This window comes from Abramis brama, assembly GCF_963993115.1.
Source record: "Abramis brama genome assembly, chromosome: 7".
NCBI lineage: Eukaryota > Metazoa > Chordata > Actinopteri > Cypriniformes > Leuciscidae > Abramis > Abramis brama.
In genome coordinates this window covers 14,338,682-14,366,581 of record NC_139969.1, presented here as the reverse complement: position 1 = coordinate 14,366,581, position 27,900 = coordinate 14,338,682, and the positions used below count along the sequence as shown (strand labels likewise).

Sequence of the window (27,900 nt, the reverse complement as noted above, 5' to 3'; positions counted from 1 at the left end):
TTCTCATTTGGGGAGACCCAACCCCTTTCCTATTTTCCTTTCCACACCCCCATGACAATTTCTTGTCCAAACAGCAGTAGAGACTGTGACATTTGAATACATCATATATGCTGCCCACCTCCAACAAAGCATTACTCACAGTGTGACAGCCCTGCTCTGAGTGCTGTTTAAAAGAGCTTGCTCAGACTCATGCACACTCAGTGGGCTTCCAGGCACATGAGGCACGGTGGCTGAGTTACAACACAGGAAAGAAAAAAAAACCCACAAGGGATCTTAGTGGCTGTGGAACATCTGATTTACTTCAAAATAATCTGATTACATGCAGAGACAGACTAACATACAGACCAGCATTAACATCAGAATGTATGCGCCCGGGGCCGTGTTGGCCCTCTGCCTGCCCTGCTTTTTGAGTGGGAATGTGTTTGGTTATGATTATGGAGAGGAGTACTCTGATTCCTACTATAACGAAATCTCCAATGGTGACCGCCTGCAAAGTAAGTTTTTTTTTTTATTCCAGAAGTCTCTTCATTTTTATTTATAAATGTTTTTTTTTTTTGTACTGAAATTTAGATTCTCATTTGACTTCTTAAAATAACTGACAGCATGGCAAATTACTTTAAAATTAAACTAACAGAAATATTGAGTAAATGGGTAGGTGAACAAACACGTATATATATTCAAGTTAATATTGATAATGTATAAAGGCTACATTTGGTGCTATATCTAGTCATCATTTCTTGTTAATGTTCTTTTCACAATTTTCACATTTTTGCCTCCACCCATCCATTTTAAATGGTCTTGAACTGTGACAACTTAATATTAAAAGTACAAATATTTCATGTAGTAGATTTTAAACAGTTTTGCTTTTCACAAGTTTTAATGATCTTACAGAGTTCCAACTTAAAATTAAAACCACAAATATTCCATATAACCAATCAAATTATGTAGCAAAATACTGTTGTTAATAGTTTTAGATGTGCCATATCACACCACAGGATATGGCAACATTCTAAAATTGTTTTATGTCAACAACCCAAATGTATTTGAATAATTCATCTGTATTAGTAATGCACAGTGATATGAAATGTGTCACGAGTCATGACCCCTAGCTTTTAAAAAAGCAAAAGTCTTGGTAGGTTTCATGACATTTGACATTTACATACCTTTCCACTGACGCTCTCTCCTGCAAACCCAAGCCTTGAGCTTGAACTTATTAACCAGAGGATGCTTATGAGCATAAGGTTATTCATTTTCAGAGAACTTGTCTCTGTTATTTAAGTTAGGTGCTGAGGAACAATCAAAGTTGCATTTAGCCATTTTTGAGCCTGCTATACACAACCTTCATCTGTGGCCCTAGGAAGAAAGCATGACAACAAATTTATTTAAATAAAAATAAATTTTGTTTAGAATTATTACATGATGTTAGTACCTTTTCGGTCACATACACAAACACAGAGCAGTAAAAAGCATATTTTTTTAAATATTTTTTTTTACAGCTGGACCTACACAAATTCCCTGTCCGCCTCAAGACCTCTCACGCTGGGACAAACTTTTCATCATGCTGGAGGACTCTCAGATGAAGCAAGACATGCTTATGCAGCAGACTGAAGACATGGTTAAGGCAGAGATGGACACCGTATGGAAGGAACTCCATAAGCTTAACAACAACAAAGCGTGCGTCCAAGCTTCAGAAAACACCTGCAAATGTATAAGTGAACAGATTAACCGCAATCTGAACCAAGCCATGGAGCAGCTCAGAAAGGTTGCAGATATGTATCAAGCCCAAAACAATGAGACGTTACAGCAGCTCATTCAGTTCAGCAGGAACCAGGCCTCCCGTCTCACCAAACTGGAGAGCAACTCAGTGCTAGGAGCAGGTCTGGGACAAGTGGCCATGAAGTCATTCTCCGTTTATCCAAAGGAACAAGAAGCAAGCAATGTGGATGGCGGGAAACTGGAGAGAGCGCTAATGGCCACCGCTGTAGATCTTCAAAGGGTACATGCCCAGCTGGCCCTTTTCCAAAGAGCAACGGCACACCGCTATCTGCCCTCAGGTAGATGTCTCAACTATACGAAAACAAATTAATGATGATTTCACTGTTTATTAATTTAATTTAATACACTTTGCTAATCCGCAAAAGGCAATTTGGTTTAGGGCATAGGGAACAGACAGGATAGACAGACAAATACAGTAAAAATATTGTAAAATATTGTTGCAATTTAAAATGACTGCTTTCTAATTTAATATTATTTTAAAAAATGTATTGTGATGAAAAGCAGAATTTTCAGCAGCCAGTACTCTAGTCTTCAGTGTCACAAGATTCTTCAGAAATCATTCTAATATTCTGATTTGGTACTGAAGAAACATTTCTTATTATTATCAATGTTGAAAACTGTTTTTGCAGCTTAATATATTTGTGGAAACCCTTATACATGTTATACGGGCGCATACAATTTTTCAAAAGTGACAGTAAAGACATTTATAATGTTACAAAAGATTTCCATTTCAAATAAATACTGTTCTTTTGAACTTTCTGAAATCCTGAAGAAAAATAAACACAAAAATAATAAGCAGCAAAAACACTAAAAACATTGATAAAAAATATAAACATTATTAACTGAAATTATTAATTTATCATCAAAAACACACAAAAAAAAATCATAATGATTCCAAACTTTTGACCGGTCCGGTAGTGTGTTGCCTGTATTTAATAGCCTATAATTTGTAATATATAATTTCTGTGGCCCTGAAAAATAATAAATATATACTTTGCAAATACCTGTCAGTATTTTCATGCTGATTTAATGCAATAATTAATCTTGAATTTTATGCTAACTCTCATTCTCTTTTTTTAAGGCTGTGAAATGGCTTTATTATTCCCAATGCGCTCCAAGCACATCTTTGCAGAAGTAACACCCTCCATGTCCATGTCCCTACAATCATTCACCATCTGTCTGTGGGCCAAAGTGACCCAGTCTCTAAATAAAACAGTGATTTTCTCTTATGGAACCAAGAAAAAACCTCAAGAGCTCCAGCTTCTCTTGGCAAGGCGCTCGGTGCTCTTCACGGTGGGCGGTGAGACCCATCTAGTGGAAGCTCACAGTGTAGTAACAGATGGGCAGTGGGGACACTTCTGTGCAGCTTGGAGCTCGGAGCAGGGGCTGGCTACTTTATGGGTGAATGGAGATAACGTTGCCAGAGAGCATGGAGTAGCCGAGGGGAACGTATTGTCCGGTGACGGGTTCTTTCTGCTCGGGCAAGAGCGCAGCCGGTCGGGTTTCTACAGAGATCTGGACTCATCGGTTGCCTTCACTGGGAAAATGACAGGGGTTAACATGTGGGACCATGTGCTGGAAGCAGAGAGGATTAAAGAGTACGCCAATCACGACGGATCCTGTGATGGCCGCGGGAATGTGATTGGATGGGGTGTTTCAGAGATCATTCCACATGGTGGCGCTCAATATATCAACTGAGACTGCACCAATATCCATCACAATATGTTGTATATTATATTGTATATCATCAATGATTTTATAAGTATCTTCTTTTTCATTCCAAATAAAAAGCACTGCTTGAAGGGATAATCTACCCAAAAATGTATTTTACTCACCCTCATGCCATTCCTTGTTCTGTGGAGCACAAAAGAAGATATTTTGATCAATTTCTCATTGTTTTTGTCCAATGAAAATCAATGAGGTGCAACGGACTTTAATGGTATATCAAAAACAGCTGAAACACTCGTCAAAATGTCTTCTTTTGTGCTTCACAGAAGAAAGAAAATCAAGCAGGTTTGGGACAACATGAAGGTGAGTATGATGATAGAATTTTCATTTTTGGGTGAACTCTTGAGAGGATCCTTTTTGACCTTAAAACACTGTACACAAAGCCAATTAAAATAGTTTAATATTGTGTAGTATTTTATTTCATTTTAGCACATTAAAGAGTAAATTGCATTAACATGTAAATAAATCAGTTAAATGAGTAAAAAGCTAATAAATTCTAGCGGTGTGGCTCAGTGAGCATAATTTAATGGACTACAAATAGCAGAAATGCTTCTCTGTTGTACCAAATTTACATTTTAATGACTTAAGGTGGGGCAAGTCTGGATTTATTTACAGCACCATGCTGGACATGACTGTTTACACTGTACACCAATAATTCGAAACAGATTTTCCTGCTCTTGTAGTTTAGTAATTTACAATGTTTGCTGCATAGGTGTTGCTCCAATATGACTATTGCCAGTTGGTCCAGTCTGACCACACATACTATAAAATGAACCCAAACAAGGCGTGTGCTTAAACCAGAGACGGTAACTCTGAAATGACACCCACATGTGTATGTGTAATGATTGTTACAATGAGCAGTATTTTCCAGTGGTGAGAGAGGTATAAGGTCAGAGCCCTTTATGTTGACTGACCTAACTTTGTCCTGTCAACCTACATGGCAATGTTTCACCAGTATGAAGGCCTAACACATCAATATAAATGACTGTTTATATAAAGTTGATGCAAATGTATTCACTTGCTGTTTCAGCATTATAATTACGTTTAAAAACATTGGTATTGATTTTAAAGTTTTGTAGCATGACAATGGTCTAGTAAAAAACTAGGTTTTAAAGTAAAGAATTTTTGAGTATAACATATCTCAAACAATGTTCATAAAAGATGTACATTTATAGAGCTCATAATTATTTGGCAATCCTTACAGATTTACAGTTCACAATTCAAAGTATGATTAATTTCAGTTAAGATAGATGAATGCAAAACTGTTGTATCTTTACATATTATAAATGTAAAGTATTCCCAACAAATAGGCCTATATTCCCAAATAGTCCCAGCAAAACACAATTTAGGATGGATGTGCTTATTAAAAAGAATCTTTCATGTTTCATGTTTCATTGGGGCACCTTTTCTACTTCTGGCACTTTTATTTCCCAGGAGTTGATTTTTTAGTAAAATTAAGTTTAAAAAAAAAAATAATAATTGTAGGACACATTAGAAACTTTACCAACTCCTCAAAAAAAACTTTTTTTTTTCAAATGCCACATGTGTCAACTTTATTGTTTAATCATTGTCCCAAAATAATTGTAGGAGCCTTTTTTCATGTCAAATTTTGATATCAATGGAAAAAGCTAGGAAAAGACCTATTTCACATTTCCGGGCTTCTCAGAAGCAGAATTCGTCATAGTTGGGTAAACTACTATAGAAACTAACAAACATATTTTTTGCATTCACATTTGCTCCAATAGCAAAAGAAAAAATGCACAGTGTTTCTATGACTTTCCAAAATAGGGGAAAAAATATGGAGAAATTGATTGCGTTGGCCAGAGGAGAGAAAGATGTAAAATTCAAAGATGTCATTCCCTCAGCTGTTTTACAAACCCTCACAGCAGTGTAAACTGGTTTTCTGTAATTTAATGCCAAAATAAAAATACAGAGTATAGTGTTATAAATGTACATTAATGTTTTGTTGTTGTTGTTGTTGTTTTTAATAATATGAAACACTAATTCCAATGTTAATAGCTGTGGAAATGCATCATCCTAGTTTGTGAAAAAGCTCCATAAAGCAGTGACGTAAAGATCTTTTCTCAAGCTCAAGGGCTTGACTCACAGTTTAATATTAGCTATATTATATTATATTATATTATATTATATTATATTATATTATATTATATTATATTATATTATATTATATTATATTATATTATATTGAAAATCTTTAAAGATATGTGAACACTGTGTGAACTGGGTGGTCATGATCAAAGCACAGGACAAATCCATGAGTCAAGATCATTTTTTATGAAAGACGTGTTTTTCACTGCATTCACACAATAAAACTAAGAGACGTGACAAAAAATACAGATGCAAGATAATTGCAATTTACCTGCATAATGTACTCTGAAACACCTGAAATAATAAAAGATAACATTATGAATTATAAAATTCATCCCACAGACAGGAAGCTTTCAGGATCTGTGTGACAATAATAAGTTGATGATCAAATACTGATCTGCCGTTCATCTCTCCATGCAGGAGATGCTGTTACTGGTGATTTTAGTTACAGTGAGTTGTAATTCTGATTTAATTTATATCTAGATTTTATTTTCACACACCTGTAAAGTTGTAGTGTTTGTAGTCTGAGGTTTTGAGCTCATGAACTTCACAGGTAAGAGTAAAAAGTAGATCTTGCGCAGTGGGAACATCACATCTGACTGGCTCTCTAATCGACATCCTCATGATCCCAGATAACAGCAGGAAACTGGAAAGAGGTTGCATCAGACCTGGAGGCACTGCTAAAGAGAAAAGACTCAACTATTTTTGCAATAGATGGCACCCATTGCTCTCGTCTATTCACAGTGCGCCTGGCAGGTCGGCGGATCAGCCTTTTAAAAGCTCTGCTGCTCCTGAACTCTACTCTGTGGAGTGGGCTTCTCCTCCTGACCCCAGTCCCATGTTCCACAACATCCAGTATCGTGATCAGCCCATGAGACAAAGGACTGCAGAGCAACGTTAGATTATCAATTTCACAGCTGCACAACATATATCAAAGAACAATGCGGATGATTTAACAGGCCACTGTGACAAACATCTGGTTTGATTTGCAAACATGTTAAAAGTTAAATGACAAAACTGGTCTCAGAAGATACCCTTGATTCAGTGTATGGAAGCTTTTCATCTGAATTTCATGTAGGCCAACTCATTAAATATAATTAAATTAATTTGTTGCAGCCAGAAATGAGAAAATTAGTCTATGTAATAAGACGATCTATATAATAAACATAATCTTTATTGTGTGTAATTAAAAATATGTAATGTTGTCAAATTATGCAAAAAGTGAGACAATATAATTGTTTTTACATAAAATGCTAGGAATTAGCCATAGCAATATAAAAGTAGTCTATATAGCCTACATTAATTCCAGTAATGTTTAAAATCGTATTTTATTTAATCTCCATAAAACGCTATTAATACGCAATACAATCTGAAGTGTGGTGGAAATTACAGTGTGGTACAGATGGTAGGCCAATGACTTTCAGAAAAACATAATAATAATGTGACCCTGGATCACAAAACCAGTCACAAGTAGCACGGGTATATTTGTGGCAATAGCCAACAATAGCTACATTGTATGGGTCAAAATTATCTATTTTTCTTTTATGCCAAAAATCATTAGGCTATTAAGTAAAGATCATGTCCATGAAGATATTTTGTAAATTTCCTACCGTAAATATATAAAACATGTATTTTTGTGAGTGAATGCAGCATAATTGCGAACATAAATGGACAACTTTAAAGGCGATTTTCTCAATGTTTCGATTTTTTTGCACCCTCAGATTCCAGATTTTCAAATAGTTGTATCTCGGCCAAATATTGTCCTATCCTGACAAACCATACATCAATTGAAAAAAATCTTATTTATTCAGCTTTCATGTGATGTATAAATCTCAATTTCATAAAATTGCTCCATGTGACTTGTTTTGTGGTCCAGGGTCACAAATATTTGCGCCCATAGGTGAGAAAGCACTCATTTATAAGATCACTGAGTCATCGTTTGGTTTCTTAATCTATAGGCTATTTGTAGTCTTCGGACCTGTGTAAATGTTGTAGGTGTGCGCACTGGCCTCTGGGTGGCACTGTACTCAAAAGGGAGGAGTTGGCGAGAACAAACTGACTGTAATGACAGTCCTTTCTGAATGACACGTATGAAAGTTTTGCAAAAGCCAATTCATAGTCATTAGTCGGACTTTTTTCCGTAAGGGATAAGTAGCCTATAATTAGAGCTAACTTAAAAAGTAGGGTATAGGAGAAATTAACTGGTGCGTGCGCCCATTAAAGGCACAGCATCGCAAGGGAAAAAATAAAAATAAACAGACGGATCATTGTGGCTCTCCTAAACATTTACGTTACTGAAGAATCGGATGGCACATAGTCTTTACCGTCTACTCAAGAAGAGGAGGAAAAGATGGGGAAAGGAATTTGTTCGAGACGACAGAGAAGAATATTTCAGTCTTTCCTACTTCTCATCTTCGTTTGCGGGACGTTGTGCGCCTTCATGGTCTCATATGAGATGCATAAAGAGCTGAAAAAGACTGAGGCGACGGCTTTGAAGTACCAGCAGCATCAAGAGTCACTTTCTGCGCAGCTGCAAGGTAGAAAATTAATGAAAAGATCCTACAGTGAAGGCACTGTGTATTAGATGTTTGATTAGGGCTTACATGATCGTTTTGAGATGTGCTGCATGCCTCCGGAGATTTCTGTTCAAAATGTTTTGGTCTGTTTGTTAATTTATCTTATCCAATCATAATAGTTGGCATACTAATGGAGTAAGTTAGATAGCACGCATCAGAACAGCATCAAGATTTTCTTGTGAACAACATTCCTTGTGTATACTTATTAGCTTTCATTTGATGGCAATGCTTTCTGTCTCTTAAGCTTTTGAATGGAGTCCTTTGACAAACATTGGATAGCACTACACTGAGGATTTTCACCTCTCTGTGCCAGATTACAGTGTTCATAATATATCTGGTGAATGTCATGAAACCTGTCAAGAAATGTCCAGATCACATTTCAGCCCAAAATGAAACAATAATGAAATATATTGTGCATTGGGAAATTATTTGCAGGACAGTTAAGGTCACTTTAACCCTAAGTTTTCTGATTATTTTTTATTAATTTATTACAGTAAGAAATACAGTTTTACTGTATTTAATTAAAGGCAGTACAATAATGCTAGAATGATGTATAACTAAAACAAATAATTTATACTTTAATTATTCCTTATTTTTCATGTTTCACAATTGAGAATGAGATTTTTGCATTACAGTCATGGTTATGGAGTAAAATAACTTGATTAATAATAGCACAATGCAAAAAAAGGTGTCAGTAATGTTAATAAAAACTATGTTTTTCTCTCCCTTTTCAGTGGTATATGAGCATCATTCTAAACTAGAGAAATCCCTCCAGAAAGAGAGATTCGAGCATAAGAAGGCTGAGGAGGGTAATGTCCTGTTCATTTGCACACTAATTGATTTCCTGATTTACACAAGCCACTTAATCTGTATGCGATTTGATAATGATGATGATAGATAATGAATGATAATGAGTCCAGGTTGTGCTGAATGCAGTGTGCTTCATGTTTGTTTTAAAAAGCCTCTATTGATTGTCAATACATCATAGATTTCCTTGTGTTTAAGCGGGAATCACAGAAGGCCCTCAACAAAGAAAAGGTAATTTAAAGCGTATGGTGTTTTGATTGCTTGCTAAATGATGTGTAAACATGATAGAGCTGAAAAAGCCATTTCAGCTATCGTGGATGCATAATAACTTGCAGTTTTGTTCGACCTAACAGCAAGATTCAACCTATCGACTGAATGCTCTGCAGACAGAGCACCAAATACTGAAGGTGAGATGACATTCATAATGGGAGTTCTTAAAAAGTAATTCTGTAATTCCAGTTATGGAATAATTAACGGAATAATTATTCTTTGGATATCGACTTCTTTTGCATACAACTAATCAGTCCCAGCATGAAGACTTAAAGATGCAATACTATGAACTTCAAGAGAAGCACCAGAATCAAGGGCAGGATCATGAACGTGTGCTGGATGAGCACAGGCTGGAAATAGACAACTTGCAGAGAGAGAAGGAGGTTGAAATATCCAGACTGAAAGGTAAGCCAGAGTGCTACTATTATTCTTGTAGATGTATTCAGAGTCATCAGATTTAAGGCTCAGACCAAATCAATCCAGAGTCTTTCATCACCTTTTTTCCTACTTTTAGAGAATGTGTACAACCTTCGCGAGGAGAACAGACAGCTGCGGAAAGCTCATCAGGACATCTACACACAGTTACTTGATGTGCAGGTCAGAGAAACTACAAAGGATTCTGGGATACATTATGTGATTATGGTTTAAAGGGAGCTTGAATTTGCATAAATAATATTGCTATTCAGTTTGTAGTTCTAAACCTTAAAGGGGTCCTATTATGTTATTCCACTTTTTCAACTGTAGTTAGTGTGTAATGTTGCTGTTTGAGCATAAAAAAGATCTGCAATGTTACAAAGCTCAAAGTCCACTCCAAAGGGAGATATTTTATTTAACAGAATCCCCTTTTCAAGAAGTACAACGATTGGCTTGTTTGGACTACAACACGCCTTTTCTGGATCTGATGAAGTCATGATGTTACTAATTTAAATAATCAGCGCCCACAGAATACGCAAAAAAACGGGATGAGGCCTGGTTGAGCTGCATTAGAGAAGACAGTGTAAGGCTCACGAACTTGTGGTTAATTTATTTTAAACACTGTTCCTGAACATTATAACCCCAAAGTTTATCTGTGTGCTGCACATTTTATAAAGAACAGCTTGTTTTCTGTTGATTTTGTAAGCTCTCACTTTTGTAAGACGGCCCACCGCCTCTTAGGAAAATTAACCATGGTTTTGTGATCGATTACTGTTTGTATTACCTTAGTTTTAAGAAAATTACAAAAACATACCAATCTGAAACGTCCTGTGAAATCCTCTTGTTCAATAACATTGTCAGGGTCTGAATTGGACTCGAATTGGTTTGAAATTGATGCTATCCTTATTCATATTTACACTAGAGAAGAACTCACAGTTATGGAGGGGTGGGACATTTCCTGAACACACGCTAAGCGGTGCCAATCACAACACACTAGGCCAGCTAACCAATCACAGCACATTTCGTATTTTGGAAGGAGGGGCTTTATCGAAATCTGTGTGTTGGAGACAGACTGGTGAGAGAGGTGCTTTAATAATGTAAAGTATGTTAAAAATAATGCGTTTTTTTAACAATCAAGCATGAAAACATATTCTAGTACACCCCAGAAACAAAATCAAGACTTTGTAAAAGGGCATAATAGGACCCCTTTAATTCCAGAGGGAACGCATGGCAAATTAGCTTATGGGTTGCCCTACAAATTGTCATCAAGACCGAACATCTCTATTTCTGTGTGGACTACTCCTAATATTCAAGATGGTCATATTGAAATTACACCATTCACCATTTCAGGAACAGCACAAGAACCTGCAAGCTTCAAAAGATCATCTCACACTCACATTAGAAGACCATAAACATGCACTTGCTGCAGCTCAGGTAACACAGAGTCATGACTACTACTATAAATTTGCCTGAACCTATTCTAGATATATTGCTTGAAGTACATCATTCTGCTAATGCATGCTGCAACACTTTAAACAAATACAATAACAAATCGGCATATACTGTAAAAGAACAATTGTATTTTGAAATTGCATTCCAAAATATTGGCTTTCCTTATTCTAATTCTTAACACTTAATGTATACTGATTGCTATTAATGTAAGAAACCAATAAAGGTTCTGTCATGACAACTTAGGCATGGTAATTGATATGACAATGTTGATATGTTTGGTCTTGATCTGCTACGCTGCTGCTGCTGTTGGTTATTGTTGCTGCTGCAGCCCAAGTAAGAGGCTTGCTGATGCCAATACATACACTACACACTGCTGTGAGCAAGTAAGACATGCTGCTGCTGTACAATATAGCATACATGCATTACCCGTAACAGATCTACAGTGGGGAAAACAAGTATTTGATACACTGCTGATTTTGCAGGTTTTCCCACTTACAAAGCATGTAGAAGTCTGTCATTTTTATCATAGGTACTCTTCAACTGTGAGTGACGGAATCTAAAACAAAAATCCAGAAAATCACATTGTATGATTTTTAAGTAATTAATGTGCATTTTATTGCATGACATAAGTATTTGATACATCAGAAAAGCAGAACTTAATATTTGGTACAGAAACCTTTGTTTGCAATTACAGAGATCATACGTTTCCTGTAGTTCTTGACCAGGTTTGCACACACTGCAGCAGGGATTTTGGCCCACTCCTCCATACAGACCTTCTCCAGATCCTTCAGGTTTCGGGGCTGTCGCTGGGCAATACGGACTTTCAGCTCCCTCCAAAGATTTTCTATTGGGTTCAGGTCTGGAGACTGGCTAGGCCACTCCAGGACCTTGAGATGCTTCTTACGGAGCCACTCCTTAGTTGCCCTGGCTGTGTGTTTCGGGTCGTTGTCATGCTGGACCCATCTTCAATGCTCTTACTGAGGGAAGGAGGTTGTTGGCCAAGATCTCGCGATACATGGCCCCATCCATCCTCCCCTCAATACGGTGCAGTCGTCCTGTCCCCTTTGCAGAAAAGCATCCCCAAAGAATGATGTTTCCACCTTCATGCTTCACGGTTGGGATGGTGTTCTTGGGGTTGTACTCATCCTTCTTCTTCCTCCAAACACGGCGAGTGGAGTTTAGACCAAAAAGCTCTATTTTTGTCTCATCAGACCACATGACCTTCTCCCATTCCTCCTCTGGATCATCCAGATGGTCATTGGCAAACTTCAGACGGGCCTGGACATGCGCTGGCTTGAGCAGGGGGACCTTGCGTGCGCTGCAGGATTTTAATCCATGACGGCGTAGTGTGTTACTAATGGTTTTCTTTGAGACTGTGGTCCCAGCTCTCTTCAGGTCATTGACCAGGTCCTGCCATGTAGTTCTGGGCTGATCCCTCACCTTCCTCATGATCATTGATGCCCCACAAGGTGAGATCTTGCATGGTGCCCCAGACCGAGGGAGATTGACCGTCATCTTGAACTTCTTCCATTTTCTAATAATTGCACCAACAGTTGTTGCCTTCTCACCAAGCTGCTTGCCTATTGTCCTGTAGCCCATCACAGCCTTGTGCAGGTCTACAATTTTATCCCTGATGTCCTTACACAGCTCTCTGGTCTTGGCCATTGTGGAGAGGTTGGAGACTGTTTGATTGAGTGTGTGGACAGGTGTATTTTATACAGGTAACGAGTTCAAACAGGTGCAGTTAATACAGGTAATGAGTGGAGAACAGGAGGGCTTCTTAAAGAAAAACTAACAGGTTTGTCAGAGCCGGAATTCTTACTGGTTGGTAGGTGATCAAATACTTATGTCATGCAATAAAATGCAAATTAATTATTTAAAAATCATACAATGTGATTTTCTGGATTTTTGTTTTAGATTGCTTTGTAAGTAGGAAAACCTGCAAAATCGGCAGTGTATCAAATACTTGTTCTCCCCACTGTATATATATATATATATATATATATATATATATTACTGAGCCTAAACCTTTGAACCTACTAATGTTCTCATCTCATTTTATGCCATCTCACCCTAAAAAGACAGCGGATGGAATGTGCAGACAGATTTGAAGCTCCTGTCTAGCAGTGTCTTTGTGCATGTCTGAAGTCTCATATTATGGTTAAATCTTTTTCTATGCCTCAGGCCACAGGTTCAAGCTGTAAATACTACAGTTGTGTTTCCTCCCTGACAGTTGACCCTGTGTGAGTGATGTATCTTTGCATGCCATTAACATTTTAATACTGTCATTTTGTCTGACTGGATATAATGTGCCACATTCTAATATTTTAACTACTTAAATTATTCTTCCTCACCTTACATTGCTGGTATTATCTCTTCAGTAGCATCATGTAATATGAAAAAAAATATTCAATCTCAAATGAAACCGGGGGCAGGAAATATCTTTTATTAAAAATATTTATGAAGGTTAGAATATATAACATGCGGTTATCTTGCATTATAAATTCAGTACATTTTCTCCTGGGTAGTTTATTTAATTTACGTTTTGAATTATCTCTGTACTGCTGAGTTAGCATCTTTCTCTCATAGCGTCAGGTCTCATACTATTTAACTTTCATTACCCAGTCCATGCATCAGAAAGTATCACATCAGAAATGTTTAATTCCATCCTAATTCAATATTTGAATGAAGCTTCAGGTGGAAGAGCTGACGCGATTAAAAGAGAATCTCAATAAAGCCTCCAGTGCAGGCCAAGCAGCAAAAATTGATAAATTTGCTACTGAACGCACCCACAGCTATATACTGGAGACAGTAGAACGCCTAAATGAGGAGCTGGAAAATATGCCCATTCAGGTACAGATGGAAATGCAACATACAACGTTAAAAGAATCCCTCATTCATTATTTGGCTTTTCTTTCCTTTTATTTTTAAGAAAGGCTATGGAGTAGTCTACTGTTGACATGAATGTGTGCTGTTCACACTCTCAGGTCACAAATGGATTAAGTCTTAATCCTTTTTTGAAATTATTCTCACTTCCTACTGCAGCTGAAGTATATATTCAAAGGCCATTTGGGCTAGTTTGTCAACTTCAGGATGAGATGACTCATGTAACTTAATAATGTAAATGTGTGACTGTGGCTAATGCAAGTGTCTTATCATCAGGCCACACCACACTTTGGTCATACGGATGTTTCTCCTTTACAGGTGGAAGGATATGAGAAAAATGGAAAAGGGTTATCCCCTCAAGGTGTGTTGGAGATTGAAAATAACAATGCGACCAAAGTGGCAATGAAGCAGCCTTGGAAAATTGATATTTTTGCTGAGGGAAATGGCAAGAAAGAGGAGAGAAGCACATCAAAGGATAGAGGAGGAGAGGATAACGGGGGAAAGGCAGTGCTGGAACATTCCTTATCAAACCCAGGAGAGCTGGGCATTAACCCTCGCAACACGCTAAGCCAAAGCCCAGAGAAACAGACACAGACAGAGGCACTTCACAGAACCAAAGTACACTTTGAGGCTTTGGATACAGTTATTGCTGGTAAGGAAGGATATTTTTTTGTGGCAGGTATTGGCTTTTTCTGATACTGCTGTATTTTATGAAGCTATGGGTTCTAGCACAAAAAAAAAATCTAAAGTGCAACCAAGTTGCAGTTGTATAGCTGAGATTGGAAAACAAAAACAACAATTAATAACCCATTAAAGTATACAGTTTTATATATATATATATATACACAGTATGTTGCTAGTTTTGATTTCTGCTGAAATACAGGAAATGCTGTGCAATCACATCATGTTATGGCTGGACGAGAAGATGCAAAAGATGTAGAGGACACTCAAAAGCATAACAAGGTGTGTATGATAATGCAGTGTGTGTGTTATTATGTATACAGTAATGTCTCTGTCTTTTTTAGATCTGCATTTGCAAATTTTCCTCTGTACTGAGTGTTCAGTACTTTGCAGTAAGAATTGCATGATCGGAAATTAAAGTGGCCCAAATCAGATTTAAAAAGATCAATGTGTTGATGCTGTTCAGAAATTAGATCTGTGTCACATGCAGAAAGAAAAAAACAGATTTGGACCACTTACACACTGCATGAATGTAGACAAATTGCATGCTGAGTCGTAAATGAATTATTCAATAACATCAAGGCAGTGTGGTGGAAACTATGGCTGTACTTTCTCTGTATTATTTCTTGAAAAGCTCAAATATTTGACATTGAAGTGCAAATTACAATTTCTTTGAAGTTTAAGATTTCTATGAATGACTCATTTTCTCTTAAAATGGCTCCTTTGAACAGGACCTAGGAGAAAAAAACATGAACATTGAGAATGAGAATGAGGCCAACAACCAGAACGAATATGAATTTGAAGAGGCAGAAGAAGATACTGAGTACAAGACCAATGCGAACAAGATCAGGCCTGAAGTGGATGAGCAGCTTGTGGTGAGTTTACAAGAAGGGTATATAAAAGCTCATCTTCAATTATTCATGGAATAAAGTCTTTTAGGGACTTTAAGATTTTTTTTTAAGGAATTAAAGAAATACTTGTATTCAGTAAGGATCAAAATTGACAGTAAAGACTTTTACATTGTTACAAAAACATTATATTTGTTATTTTGAACTTTCTATTCAACAAAGAATCCTGAAAAAATCTGTCAGGCTTTCCACAAAAAAATATTAGACAGCATAACTGTTTTCAACATTGATGATGATAATAATAAGAATGATTTATGATGTGACTGAAGACTGGAGTAATGATGATGAAAATTCAGCTTTGCCATCACAGGAATAAATTACGTATAAAAAAAATAGAAAAATAGAAAAGAGTTATTTGAAATTGTAATAATATTTCAGTATTACTGTTTTTATAGCTGTATTTTCAAGGCAGCCTTGGTGAACATGAGGGACTTATTTCAAAAACATAAAAAAATCTTACCGACCCCAAACTTTAGAATGGAAGTTTGTATTATTTATATTTTTACATTAAGATTAACTTTGCTGTAATCTAACACACACTTATAAATAACTTTTAAGCAAATCTTAAAATGACCATCCATTTTCATACTGTACATGTTGATTTTAGTTTTAATGCTTTATTTTTAATATAATTTTATATTTAAAAAAAAAAAATGTAAACCTGTTGACAAAGTTGCTGTTAGTAGTTGCCACTTGCCAGCAGAATAAGTAAACCCACTGGTATGGAATGATAAGCAGATTACTGATGCACTATATCAATAGGTGGCAGGCAATCCAGAGCCGCAAAAGGACCAGCCGGATGAGCAATATGAGGACGATGTAGAGGATGAGGTGAGGGAATACAGGCATTGATGGACTGGTGTGCTGAGGAACTGATACAAAATGGTACATGAAAAATGACTTGTTCCCATCATCCCCACTGCAACATCCATTAGACTCTTGATGACTCAGTGCATGACAGACAGAAGAGAGCAGAGGAGGAAGAGAGAGAAGAAGATCCCTACAGTGAGCGTAATGGAGCATGGGTCAGCCAAATGCTTAAGAAATCTTTTCCTATCAATCAATTAGTGAGTGAAAGAATTTTAACTTTGTACTTGCAATGCATAACAATGTATTCAGAATTTACATGCACTATAATGTTAGACAGGCTAAATTGTGCATTTCAAGAACAGAAGATTTTAAATGTCATTAAATAATGAATTGTTTCAGGGCCTTAATAAACTGAGTGAAAACCCAGAAGCCGAAACCGATGCCAAACAAGAGAGCTTCCAAGAAACAGTGATAAAAAGAGGATGAATAAGACCTTAAGGAAAGCAATCAAAAGCATGAGATGTGAACATGACTGCTTCTAGTGTCTACTGAATTTCTTTCCACTGGCAGAAAACTGAAGTGCAACAATGTGATCGCTTTTTTTTAAGTGACTACTTGTGCAAGTGCCTTGTACTTTCAAGTACAAGAATTTGTTCAGCATTTATAAATAGTCAAAGCATTGTATCTTCTTGATCTTACTAAGGCGATATGAACGGGCACCCTGGTGAATGAAAACTAAAGTAAACATTTTTTTTCTTATTTCTTATAGGCAATTATTATTTATTTTTAAATATTCCCTCAGTTCTGTACTTGAGGGGTTTTTTTTAGATTTAAAAAAAATATATATATATGGGTTAAAATAAATGTTTTTAAATTATTCTTAGATATCTTTTACTTAGTAATATAGTAAGAGATAGAAGTTACATCAAAGAAGTAGTGGAAAAAAAGAAAGTACAAACTGTAATTGTTTTTATGCTTTTCAAAGGTTTCTTTTTACTATTTGTACTTTTTGTCTCGCATATTACTTTAATCTGAGATCTTGCACATCTGGACTTTCTCTGTCAAGCATAAGAATATTAAATATTAAAGGGCCATTCCACCGAATGGGTTTTTGTAACTCAAACTTTATTTTTTATCTTTTTTCAACACTGAATCTAATACTACACATATTTAACTATTCAAAATGTGTATTGGTCAATCTCAGGCAACTTTATTTGATTTTTTACAAGGTTTCTAAGCAAAAGATGGACGCATGTTTTCTCAGTCCTGTTACCGAAACTCATGTGCCATTTTAAAAGCATGTCAATTAATTCCTTTGTTTTCCCCACAAGAAAGTGTTTATTTTAAAGAAATTGTTGGTTATATTTTCAAATAATTGATATTTGTGACGACAAAAAAAATCACTATATATTAAGGCAAGATGTATTTTAATAAAAAACACAAAGCCATTTTTTTTTTTTTTCATTTTAAAGAAGACCGAAGCCTAAAGTTTATAATTGTTTTTATAATTTAATTTATTAAACAATTGTATAAATGATGGACCAAAGAAAACTGATAAAACAGTAGTTTAACATAATTTTTTTTTAGAAAAAAAAAAATATATAGTACCAGGAATGAACACTTGGTAACAGGAATGAACATTGGGTAACAGGAATGAGTGTCTATGTGTGTATATGAGATTTCTGTGTTGAAGTGATGTACTATGTGCTAGTAGTACTTTACAGTGAAGGAGGTGGAAAGAGAAAGAAGGAGAGAGGGAGGGAGAAAGAGGGAAGTTAAGACAAAAAAGGGAGAAAAGAGAGGGTTGCGGGTGTGTCTTGCTCCTTCCCGTACAGCTTGCCATAGGTGGGTGTTTCTGGCACCTGTATAGTATGGGGTTTCTCCATCTTCTACAAAATATAAGAAAGACAAAGACAAAACATTTAAGTCACTTTGTGGTGGACTGGCTTCCTGGAAGTATGGTGTTCACATTGTAAAACTAATGCTGATGTCTACAATGTAAATATACATTGTTAATACAACTCATGATTCAGGTGAATAGTATAGCAACTAATATTTACAGTATAAAATCAACAAAACAGAGGACTCTACTCACTCCTGTTATTTTTCATATAAGTAACAGGACTGAAAGTAACAGGATTGAGTTTTTAAGCAAAAAGTTACCAAAAGTTAATATTTTTAAAATAAACAAATAAAATCTAAGAAATAATTTAGGTAACAGGACAGTATGTTGAGATTGACCTTCTCAGTCATAGTTACAATTTCATAAAATATACAGAAATTAAAATGAGAGGACTTATGGTCTTCCGATTTACTTAAGAAGATCCAGATGATGCAACTTCCTGTTTAGTTGAAAATGTGTTGTGGAATATTCTAAGTTTTTCAGAGGGGGGATGTGGAAACCCAGGGACACGACTATGTATTTTATCTAAAATATTAGATAAAATATTTTTTTCTCATGAAGAACAAAACAAAAACATTTTAAAGCATAGATTGAATATAAAGTAACACAACAATGCAAAAAAAAAAAAAAAAGATTTCTGAAGGATTTTAATCATTATATTTCATGGTACAGTTTAGAGATAGAGATTGGGGACATGCATAAAATGCTATTTTTTAGTGTTCTATGTAGTTTTATTAATGTTTTTAATTATATATTTTAAATTTGTAGTTAGCTTAATGTGCAGGACATTTTGCTTAATAATAAAATGTATTTTAGAGTTAATTTTCATGCATTTTTATACATATAATGTCCTGGGGACAGAAATGTCACCCTTTCGGTGGAATGGCTCTAAAGCTACATGAGCTCTGTAATAGTATTCTATTATTATAATTTAAAATTATATGGAATATATATATATATATATATAAAATGTGTGTGTGTGTGTGTGTGTGTATTTTATTATGGTTAATGTGGTTATTTTGGTCATGTTTACTTTTTTTTTTTAACTCCTCTTCTGCCCATGATATAATTATTATATATCTGTATTTTGTTTTTATCTATATATTCCTATATGTTTATTGTTTAAAAAATACAAATATTTTAAACAATATTTTTCATTACATTCAAAATAAAATATTAGAAAAGCTTAAACGCCCATAGATCGTGCAGTCTGGTTGGCCAGGAGGAGACGGAAGTCGTCATCTTTCTCACAGCTCACGCAGAAAACTTCCGACTTCCGAAGCTCAAAACAAACATAGCTACATTTTTCTAGCTAAGCTTCTAGGAAGTCTTTAGTACTTACCTCTCCGCTGTGGGACGTGCTGGCGAAGACGAGAGCAGGTATTTCAGTTGACACTGTAAGTTGTGATATAAGTCTACAGACGTCGAGATGAGCAGCTCTGTCTGCTAACTTTGATAGCCAGCCGGCTACTCTCTTGCGATGAAAGCTAGGCTGCTAATTCTAATATCCAGAATGAGGTCTGTTAGATTTGGCTTGACGGTTTAAAGACAACCAAACTGAATCGATTTGAACCCAATGGACAGTTCAATAATAAAGAGCCTAGAAAACATTTGCTACATAACCTGCTAACCCGTCCATTACAATGGATATGTAATTAACCACAGTTTCACTAGCATCGACTTTCTAGGCTGTTTTATTGACTAATAATAAGGTGACTAACGTTAGAATATGTCAGATAACGTCGATATTATGTGCTTTAGGTGAGGCTCTGCTGTCACGTGTGAAGTTTAATTATTCGAGGAAGACCATAGCAGTATATTTTATATCTATCTAACTGCTATCGTTTGGTGTAACGTTAAAGCATAATGCACTATTAATGTCATTAAAATATTCACATTGAGAATGACTTTATTATAATAGTGATTTCAACGAGATGTCATCAAGTCAGAGTGATATTAATTGCATCTTTTGAGCACACCTCCAAATATCAATATAATTATTGTAATTGTCATACATAATGTGTTTAAAGCAAAAGTCCAAAGTGGTAGTGTAATAAAAAAAAGTTTTTTATTGTTCAGCATATAAGGACAATCTTTAACTAGAAAAAATATTTTTAATGAAATAATGTTCCTTTAATTGTAGAACATTTCTTGCAAAGTGAAACAATAACTCTCAATTTTTCAGTTTAGGAGTGTTACAATTGCCCTGGTCTCTTTTCCTTGAAATCAAAATGTTATTAAAAATGTTTCTGGCATTGCTAAATTATCAAACATTTGTACTATGCTATATGTAAAGTACTATTGATTGTTATTATTTGGGAATAATTCTTGGAACATATCCAATAATCCAGTATATTCCTTCCAAACGTTGTAGTGCGCTTGAGAGAACTGTGAGTGAGTTGTGTGGCTCAACTGCCCATTTTTACCTGTGGTGGGCCTCCATTGAGGATGACAATGGAAGAGATGAAGAATGAAGCTGAGACAAATTCAATAGTCTCTATGACATTATATGCAGTCATGTACCCTGTCTTCAATGAGGTAGGCTATTTATATTTACACTTCAGTATAAGCCAATATGCAGTGTTTATTTGCCAAAAAAAAAAAAAAAAAAAAATTGTATATGTATGCTATTGATTTACTTAATTTATCTAACCGTTAAAAATAAAACATTTTACAGGCTGTTAACTGTACAGTGATGAATTTGGTTAGTTTAAATGTTTTGGGTCGGTAAGATTGATTGTTTTTGAAAGGCTGCAATTACTTGAAAAAAAAAAATACAGTGAAAAGAGCATATTGTGAAATATTATTGGAGTTTTTAAATGTAATTTATTCCTGTTGTGGCAAAAGCTGAATTTTCTGCATCATTACTTCAGTCTCATGATCCTTCAGGAATCATTCTAATGCTGATTTGGTGCTCAAGATACCATTTTATATTATCAATTATGTAATAATCTAAAAAATAACCCCAGGGCCCCCACCCCTCATGGTTCTTTGATTAATAGGAATGTAAAAAACAGCACTTCTTTGAAATTACCATTATATTTAAATTGACTTTATACATGTCTTTACTGTCACTTTTGATCAATTGAATGTGTCCTTGCTGAATAAGTATAAATTACTTTTAGAAAAATCTTACTGACCCCAAACTTTTGGACAGTATTGTAACTTTCAGCAGTTGATGTATTATCATAAAGTATGTGAATATGAAATGCTGGTCAGATTTTGACTTTTATATTATGACAGTTGGAGAGGATAAACCTGTCAGCGGCACAGACATTGAGGGCGGCATTTATCAAAGTAAGACTTCTTGAAAGTGTCCATTTATCAGCTGGCAGATGCTGATAGTAGTACAGTATTTATTTTTCTGACATGTTATCTATTTCATCTGAGCCTTGTGATGATGTATTTGTTTGTTTTTTAAAAAAAGATTAATTTCGTGCTTAACATAATGTGAGGTTTACTAATGTGAGTTTAATGCTCTTTAATCAATGCCACCCTCTAAAGGCAGAGAAAGAGAACCCAGGGCTCACTCAGGATATCATTATGAAGATACTGGAGAAGAAGAACGTGGAGATCAACTTCACAGAGTCACTACTGCGCATGGCTGCCGATGATGTGGAGGGTAAGAAAGTAATTTGCCTCTAGTACAATCCCTATATCTAGATCTTTGATTGGCCATCAAAGTCTCTGTTTTTCCAGTAAATATCAAAGTGCACCTGTGTTAGTATCTGAACCTAAGAAGGTTTGTGTCTGACTCATATTTCACAGAGTATATGATTGAAAGACCAGAGCAGGAATTCCAGGACCTGAACGAGAAAGCACGAGCCCTCAAACATATCCTGAGTAAAATCCCAGATGAGATCAACGACAGAGTGCGCTTCCTACAGACCATAAAGTGAGGATCTGTCCCTTGTCTTAAAGGGTTAGTTCACCCAAAAATGAAAATTCTGTCATTATATAAACTCATTATTTACTTATTTACTGTTTTTATGTTAATAAAAGCCTAAATTCAATCTGTTGATCATATAAAGCGATCCAGTCTCTTCAGAAAATTTGGACTAAACCGCACGATTCTTATGGATTAGTTTTACGATCTCTTTATTAACTTTTTGAAGTGTCAAAATGGTAGTTGTGTAGCTGTTAACGGAGGGACAGAAAGCTAGCATAAAAAATATCTTCATTTGTGTTCTGAAGGTTTGGAATGAAATGAAGGTGAGTAAATGACAGAATTAAAATTTTTGGTTGAACTATCCCTTTAACCTTGATGGCATAGTGTTAAAGATCTGGATATGTTACACCAGCCATTTGTAAGTTCTTACTTAAACTGGAACCTAAAGTCCACACTAGAGGCTTAGTAACTACTAGCTAGTTTGTAACTAACTCTACTTTATTCTGTTGCACCATTTGTTCCATTTGGTCGGCAAGCGTCTGTCAGGCTAGTTTTTGCAGTGTGTTCCACATGTCGGCTTTAGTCGGAGAGTAGAGCACGAGAAAGTGATCAATGACAAAAATAGACTGATACCTGATGATGTAGACCATAATTTCCAAACGCACATGCTAGTTGGCAGTTGGCTGTGGTCTTTGCGGTGTGTTCAATCGCAGCTTTTTTGGCCCAGACGCAGTCAACGCAAGGCGACAGGACTGTCAGCTTTCATCGCCGCTAGTTCTTTGACATAGGCTTGGTGTGTCACGGGCACGGCCTTTATGCATAGCCGCATAATATTACGCACCATCAATGATCCAATAGCAGTGTTCAAATATGTGAGCAGAAGTTGTTGAAATCCAGTGAATTTCAGCTTATCCTTGATTCTAACTTCTTTTGCCTCGCTTAACTAACAATACAAATTATTTCCCATTCAAATATAATACTACCTAATCATGAATAACATATGTATTTTTATATGTAAAGAACACCCAGAAACTGTATTTAAATGGATACGGATTAATAAATAAATACATATACAAAAACACAAGGAATTACATTTATTTATCATTATGACTGATTTTATTTGACATGCACAACATGGAATGATACACATATGTTTGTGTTGAAGAGCTGCTAACAAAGTAATTTATTCACATAATGTTCTCTTTCTTAAAATGTAAGCAAGTGTAGATGTCAACATTGGCATGTCTGTCTGGTAAAAACTAGCTTATTACTCGTGGTCGAGGTTTTTGTAAATATTTAGTTTGTACATAGAGTTCTGTTTCATCTAAGTGCATTGGTGCAATGCAAAAGTATTTAGTAGTGCGTAAGTTGTAAGTTAGTACCCCTTTATGTCAAAACTTGACTAAGTTGTAACTTAAATACAGCTTGTGCAACCGGTACATGGCTCAGTAATCAGCATGACCCTTAACCTCCAGTGGCTCCAGAGGGATTGTCCTAGTATTAAGCATCCTGTAAGTCATTTGGGATAAAAGAGGACCGCTAAATGACTACTTATGTTCAACTTACTTACTACAAACTAGAGTAATGGTCACGCAATAACTGCAGTCGAAATCGTTTGGAGCCTATAGATTTTCCCCTCTTATAGCCTTGCATAAAGTCTAGTGGTTTAGTTAGTCAGCCAGCAATTAATTGACTAAGCAATCTCACATAGCTGACAATAACATGGATACATAGACCTCAGGAGATGTTCAAACGCAAAAGATTTGTAGACATTTTAATGGGCCTTGCTTCTATTATCTTGCCACTCTCCACTGCCTGACTGCTGAGTCAGTGCTTCGCTGTTCATAAATGTATTCATCACTCCTGACCTCTCGCTGATTTCCACAGAGACATCGCCAGCGCTATAAAGGAGCTGCTGGACACGGTCAACAATGTGTTTAAGAAATATCAGTATCAGAATCGCAGGGTAAGTATTTCTTATTTCACAGAAATGCTGTTGCACAAGCAAGTTGGGATGTTTTTTAAAAGATATTTTGGGTTTAATACAAGTTAAGCTCAACTCACAGCTCGTAATGTTGATTGTAGAGCTGGACAATTCTGGATAAATTGAGAATCACTTTTTTTTTTTTTTTACAATTCTTAATCAACTAAACAAAAAAACATTATTTACTAGTGGTTCTGACAAAATGTTAATTGCTGCAGTATGTTTAAAAATATTTAATTTGAATTGACTCACTCATAAAGACTTGTTTCATTACTAGATGAATCAGCATTTTTGAATGAATCTCTTTGAATGATTCAATGTCATACATTTTTTAACAGTCACTTGTCTCCGACTCGCCTCTGGTAATTTATACAATCCTTATTTGGAGCGTCAAGTTACTTTCAAAAGGTGATTTACTCTATTTTGAACACTACTGTAGACATCAGTTTTATATCTGAACTATAAACTTTTATCCCAGTACTAATAATTTGAATTTATTGTAAGACAGAAATAATGATACTGTGTGGTTGAAAAGACTGTTTGTGAAGCTGTTTCGTACCTATACATAACTGCTTTCTCTATGTCAGCGGTGGCACCAGCGCAGATTTGAATGTTATGCTGTGATCAGACTTGTTAAAGGTTTAATAGGCATAGCCCAATTGAGATCACAATCGTTTAAAGATTAATAGTGCAGCTTTTTTTTAAAGCAAAAAACTGTCTTACAGTGGAAGTGAATGTGGCAAATTTGTAAACGTTCCAATAGTATAGCCACAAGCTATAAAAAAATATGTGAATTTATTAAGCACTAGAACAGTGACCAGAACTGTCTTTCCACTAGATACAAGGTAGAGCAATATCAATTTAAACACCGATACAATCTTATTCCTAAATGACAACGATTCGGCTATGACTAATAAATCTTTGACAAGTCTGATCACAGCAGAACATTCAAACGTGTGTTGGTGCTGCCGCTGACCCAGAGAGAGCGGTTGTCATGTATAGGTATGAAAAAGCCTCAGTGTTTTCAACCATCCGGAATCATTATTTCTGTAAAAGTTTATAATTCGGATATAAATGCTGATGTTATGGTAATGCTCAAATGACCAAGTAACTTGACTTCACTTCACTTCAAATAAAGATTATCAATTACATTGTTACGCCAGTAGGTGGCGGCAAGTTACTGTTAAAATATGTATTTGTCATTGAATCATTCAAGAGATTCATTCAAAAACGCTGATTCATCCACTAATGAAAAACAAGTGATGTCTTTATGAGCGAGTCATCAAATCATTCATTCAAACCAGTTTTTAAAAATAAATGCATAATTAATTCAAATTCATTAAATATAAGACTTCAGCAATTAACATTTTGTCAGAACCTGTAGTAAATTACATGTTACTTTGTTTAGTGATTTAGTGAGTTAATCGTGATTCTTAATCTTAACCAAAATCGTGCAGTTGTAATGTGTAAAAATGCTTGCTAACCTTTTCTGTGAAAAGTTGTCTAATTTTAGGACGTTGTTGCCATGGCAACCTAATGGCTAAAATTCTGAAAAACTTCATGTAAATTGTTTTATAAGATTATAAGCTTCACATTTCTGCTTTTAAACCATCCAAAAATTCTTTATAAAGATAATGAAGGTTGTCTCTTTTTATTTTGCATAATAAACATGCCACAAATGTTGTCAATTCAGCTCAACTTGCTGAAAATTCAGATATTATCATACTTAGATTTTTTTCTTTTTACTCAAATGAAATCTAATATTGAGACTTTTTTTTTTTCAGGCACTTGAACACCAAAAGAAGGAGTTCGTGAAGTACTCCAAAAGCTTCAGTGATACGCTGAAAACATACTTCAAAGATGGAAAGTAAGCAAGCAGACATTGACAGATGTTTTTTCAAAGTGCAGTCCTCATGCTTCAAGCAGATATCTGTTTTACAGATCTTCTATGAAAGTGCATTTCTCAATGAAAATGATGGGTCATTTGATGTCCCGAGCACTGACTTTTCTCTTTCTCGTCCGCAGGGCAATAAACGTCTTTATCAGTGCCAACAGGCTTATCCACCAAACTAACTTGATACTGCAGACCTTCAAAACCGTCGCCTAGGAGACACAGCTGTGATGTGTGCGGGAGTGTGGAGCCAGTTTTGTGTAATATACAAAGATTTTTGTCTTTTGAAAGTCTAATTTATAAACTTTTGCCTCATTTGTAGGAACTTGAAATGAGGAGTTCAAGACATGTTCATTTACTCTTAGCTGAATAATCAAGATTTTTCACTCTTCGTTACCTTTTTCTTTCACTGTTGTTCCAATCAAATGAAAGCCAAAAGACTTTGCGCCTTAAAGTGTCATGCAACATTCCATATACAAAGTGTAAATATTGCTATTCTTTGTCATTCAGGCATAAAGAATAAGAATAAATGATGTATTTAACAGATATTTGGTTATAAATGTTCAATAAATAGTTTCCAAATGTTTAATATTCTCGGTCTTGGGAGGTTTTTAATTTATTTACTTAATATAAACCCCGAGATGCAGCAAGGAAGTTAAAAAGACGACTTTTATGAAGTCTGCTTTGTAATGTACATTAAGAGGCACAGTTAATGGAAGAGCTCTTCGGCTTTCTCTGTTTAAGTGGATATTTAATGGGCTCTGTAATGTCTGAGCAGATACAGAAGGGGGTGTCCTGGGCTGAAAGATGCTGAGGACAGTCTCATAATGCTATTCGTTTTGAAACTTGAAACCTAAACGCGTGTATTTGATTTTATGTACAAACATACATTACTGTTCAAAAGTATTCGGTCGGTAAGATTTCATGTTTTTGAAAGAAGTCTCTAATGTTCACTAAGGCTACATTTATTTAAAAACTAATATTGTGAAATATTACTAAAATTTACATTTACTGTTTTCTACTTTCATTTATTTTAAAATGTAATTTATTTCTGTGGTGACAGCCAATTTTCAGGAGCCCATACTTCAGTGTCACATGATCCTTAAGAAATCATTCTAAATGGGAAAATCTTGTAAATCATTCTGAAATGGTTCTCAAGAAACATTCCTTATTATTAATGTTGAGAACAGATAAAAAAAATAGTTGCTTTTCTTTTTTTTGTGTGTGGAAACTTGGAACTGGGGATTTCCCCCAGGAATCTTTGCATCCTGAAATAAGAACAGAATTTATTTGAAATGAAAATCTTTTGCAATAATATAAAATGTATAATGTAATATAAAATATATTAGATTATATATATATATATATATATATATATATATATATATATATATATATATATATATATATAATATAAAAATTGTGTCAAGTTAAAGTGTCTTTAACTTGATCAAAAGTTACAGTAATTTGTTTTTGTTTTGTTTTATTAAAAATATCTTTTTTTTAGTTCCACAGAAAAAATAATGTTACGCAGGTTTGGAAAGATATGAGGGATGATTTTTCATTTTTCAACTATTTTCTTTCCCATAGCGTTTGCTGTTATTTATCCTAATATTTACCTATCAAAGTTCAACAAAGAGAGGAGCTCGCACACATAATAGAAGATTTCTTGCACACACAAAAAAACATATTTAGTGGCCAAATGGAAAGACAAAACATTTTTGTTTTACATCATCATCAGTGATGTGGTTTTTTTGTTGGTAAGACATGTTCTACTATTATGTGTGTGAGCTCCTCCCTGTTGAACTTTGATATG

At 35.3% G+C, this 27,900-nt stretch overlaps 3 protein-coding genes across 6 annotated transcripts; all 3 read left to right on the top strand.

Annotated features, from left to right (window-relative positions):
• Window positions 1-130: 130 nt before the first annotated feature.
• Window positions 131-4,014, top strand: ptx3b (pentraxin 3, long b). The gene is made up of 3 exons (XM_084119571.1): window positions 131-494; window positions 1,497-2,054; window positions 2,858-4,014. Exons 1-3 carry the CDS (start codon window positions 320-322, stop codon window positions 3,472-3,474), a joined length of 1,350 nt encoding a protein of 449 aa, XP_083975697.1. The 5' UTR covers window positions 131-319; the 3' UTR covers window positions 3,475-4,014.
• Window positions 4,015-7,709: 3,695 nt separating this feature from the next.
• On the top strand, window positions 7,710-17,537 carry golim4b (golgi integral membrane protein 4b). Of its 3 annotated transcripts, XM_084120059.1 has the most exons (14): window positions 7,710-8,150; window positions 8,924-8,998; window positions 9,178-9,227; window positions 9,350-9,403; window positions 9,521-9,671; window positions 9,781-9,863; window positions 11,031-11,114; window positions 13,824-13,985; window positions 14,337-14,670; window positions 14,902-14,981; window positions 15,431-15,574; window positions 16,370-16,438; window positions 16,543-16,674; window positions 16,817-17,537. In XM_084120059.1, exons 1-14 carry the CDS (start codon window positions 7,964-7,966, stop codon window positions 16,901-16,903), a joined length of 1,692 nt encoding a protein of 563 aa, XP_083976185.1. In that variant the 5' UTR covers window positions 7,710-7,963; the 3' UTR covers window positions 16,904-17,537. The 3 variants fall into 3 exon arrangements, with proteins under 3 accessions (XP_083976185.1, XP_083976187.1, XP_083976186.1); XM_084120061.1 differs by lacking the exon at window positions 13,824-13,985; XM_084120060.1 differs by lacking the exon at window positions 13,824-13,985 and having other exon boundaries at window positions 16,543-17,531.
• A 2,005-nt stretch (window positions 17,538-19,542) lies between these two features.
• On the top strand, window positions 19,543-26,675 carry pdcd10b (programmed cell death 10b). Of its 2 annotated transcripts, none has more exons than XM_084119158.1 (8): window positions 19,543-19,700; window positions 20,695-20,858; window positions 21,564-21,617; window positions 21,825-21,942; window positions 22,089-22,215; window positions 24,097-24,175; window positions 25,978-26,060; window positions 26,219-26,675. In XM_084119158.1, exons 2-8 carry the CDS (start codon window positions 20,769-20,771, stop codon window positions 26,298-26,300), a joined length of 633 nt encoding a protein of 210 aa, XP_083975284.1. In that variant the 5' UTR covers window positions 19,543-19,700; window positions 20,695-20,768; the 3' UTR covers window positions 26,301-26,675. The 2 variants fall into 2 exon arrangements, with proteins under 2 accessions (XP_083975284.1, XP_083975283.1); XM_084119157.1 differs by having other exon boundaries at window positions 19,561-19,717.
• The last annotated feature ends 1,225 nt before the right edge of the window (window positions 26,676-27,900 follow it).

Excerpts from the sequence above, each read along its gene's own strand:
- ptx3b (XM_084119571.1), top strand. The coding sequence starts at position 320 with ATGCAGAGACAGACTAACATACAGACCAGCATTAACATCAGAATGTAT. Across the intron at positions 495-1,496 it reads CAATGGTGACCGCCTGCAAA|CTGGACCTACACAAATTCCC; the intron begins GTAAGTTTTTTT and ends TTTTTTTTACAG. Across the intron at positions 2,055-2,857 it reads ACACCGCTATCTGCCCTCAG|GCTGTGAAATGGCTTTATTA; the intron begins GTAGATGTCTCA and ends TCTTTTTTTAAG.
- golim4b (XM_084120059.1), top strand. The coding sequence starts at position 7,964 with ATGGGGAAAGGAATTTGTTCGAGACGACAGAGAAGAATATTTCAGTCT. Across the intron at positions 8,151-8,923 it reads ACTTTCTGCGCAGCTGCAAG|TGGTATATGAGCATCATTCT; the intron begins GTAGAAAATTAA and ends CTCCCTTTTCAG. Across the intron at positions 11,115-13,823 it reads ATGCACTTGCTGCAGCTCAG|CTTCAGGTGGAAGAGCTGAC; the intron begins GTAACACAGAGT and ends ATTTGAATGAAG.
- pdcd10b (XM_084119158.1), top strand. The coding sequence starts at position 20,769 with ATGACAATGGAAGAGATGAAGAATGAAGCTGAGACAAATTCAATAGTC. Across the intron at positions 20,859-21,563 it reads TGTACCCTGTCTTCAATGAG|TTGGAGAGGATAAACCTGTC; the intron begins GTAGGCTATTTA and ends ATATTATGACAG. Across the intron at positions 24,176-25,977 it reads ATCAGTATCAGAATCGCAGG|GCACTTGAACACCAAAAGAA; the intron begins GTAAGTATTTCT and ends TTTTTTTTTCAG.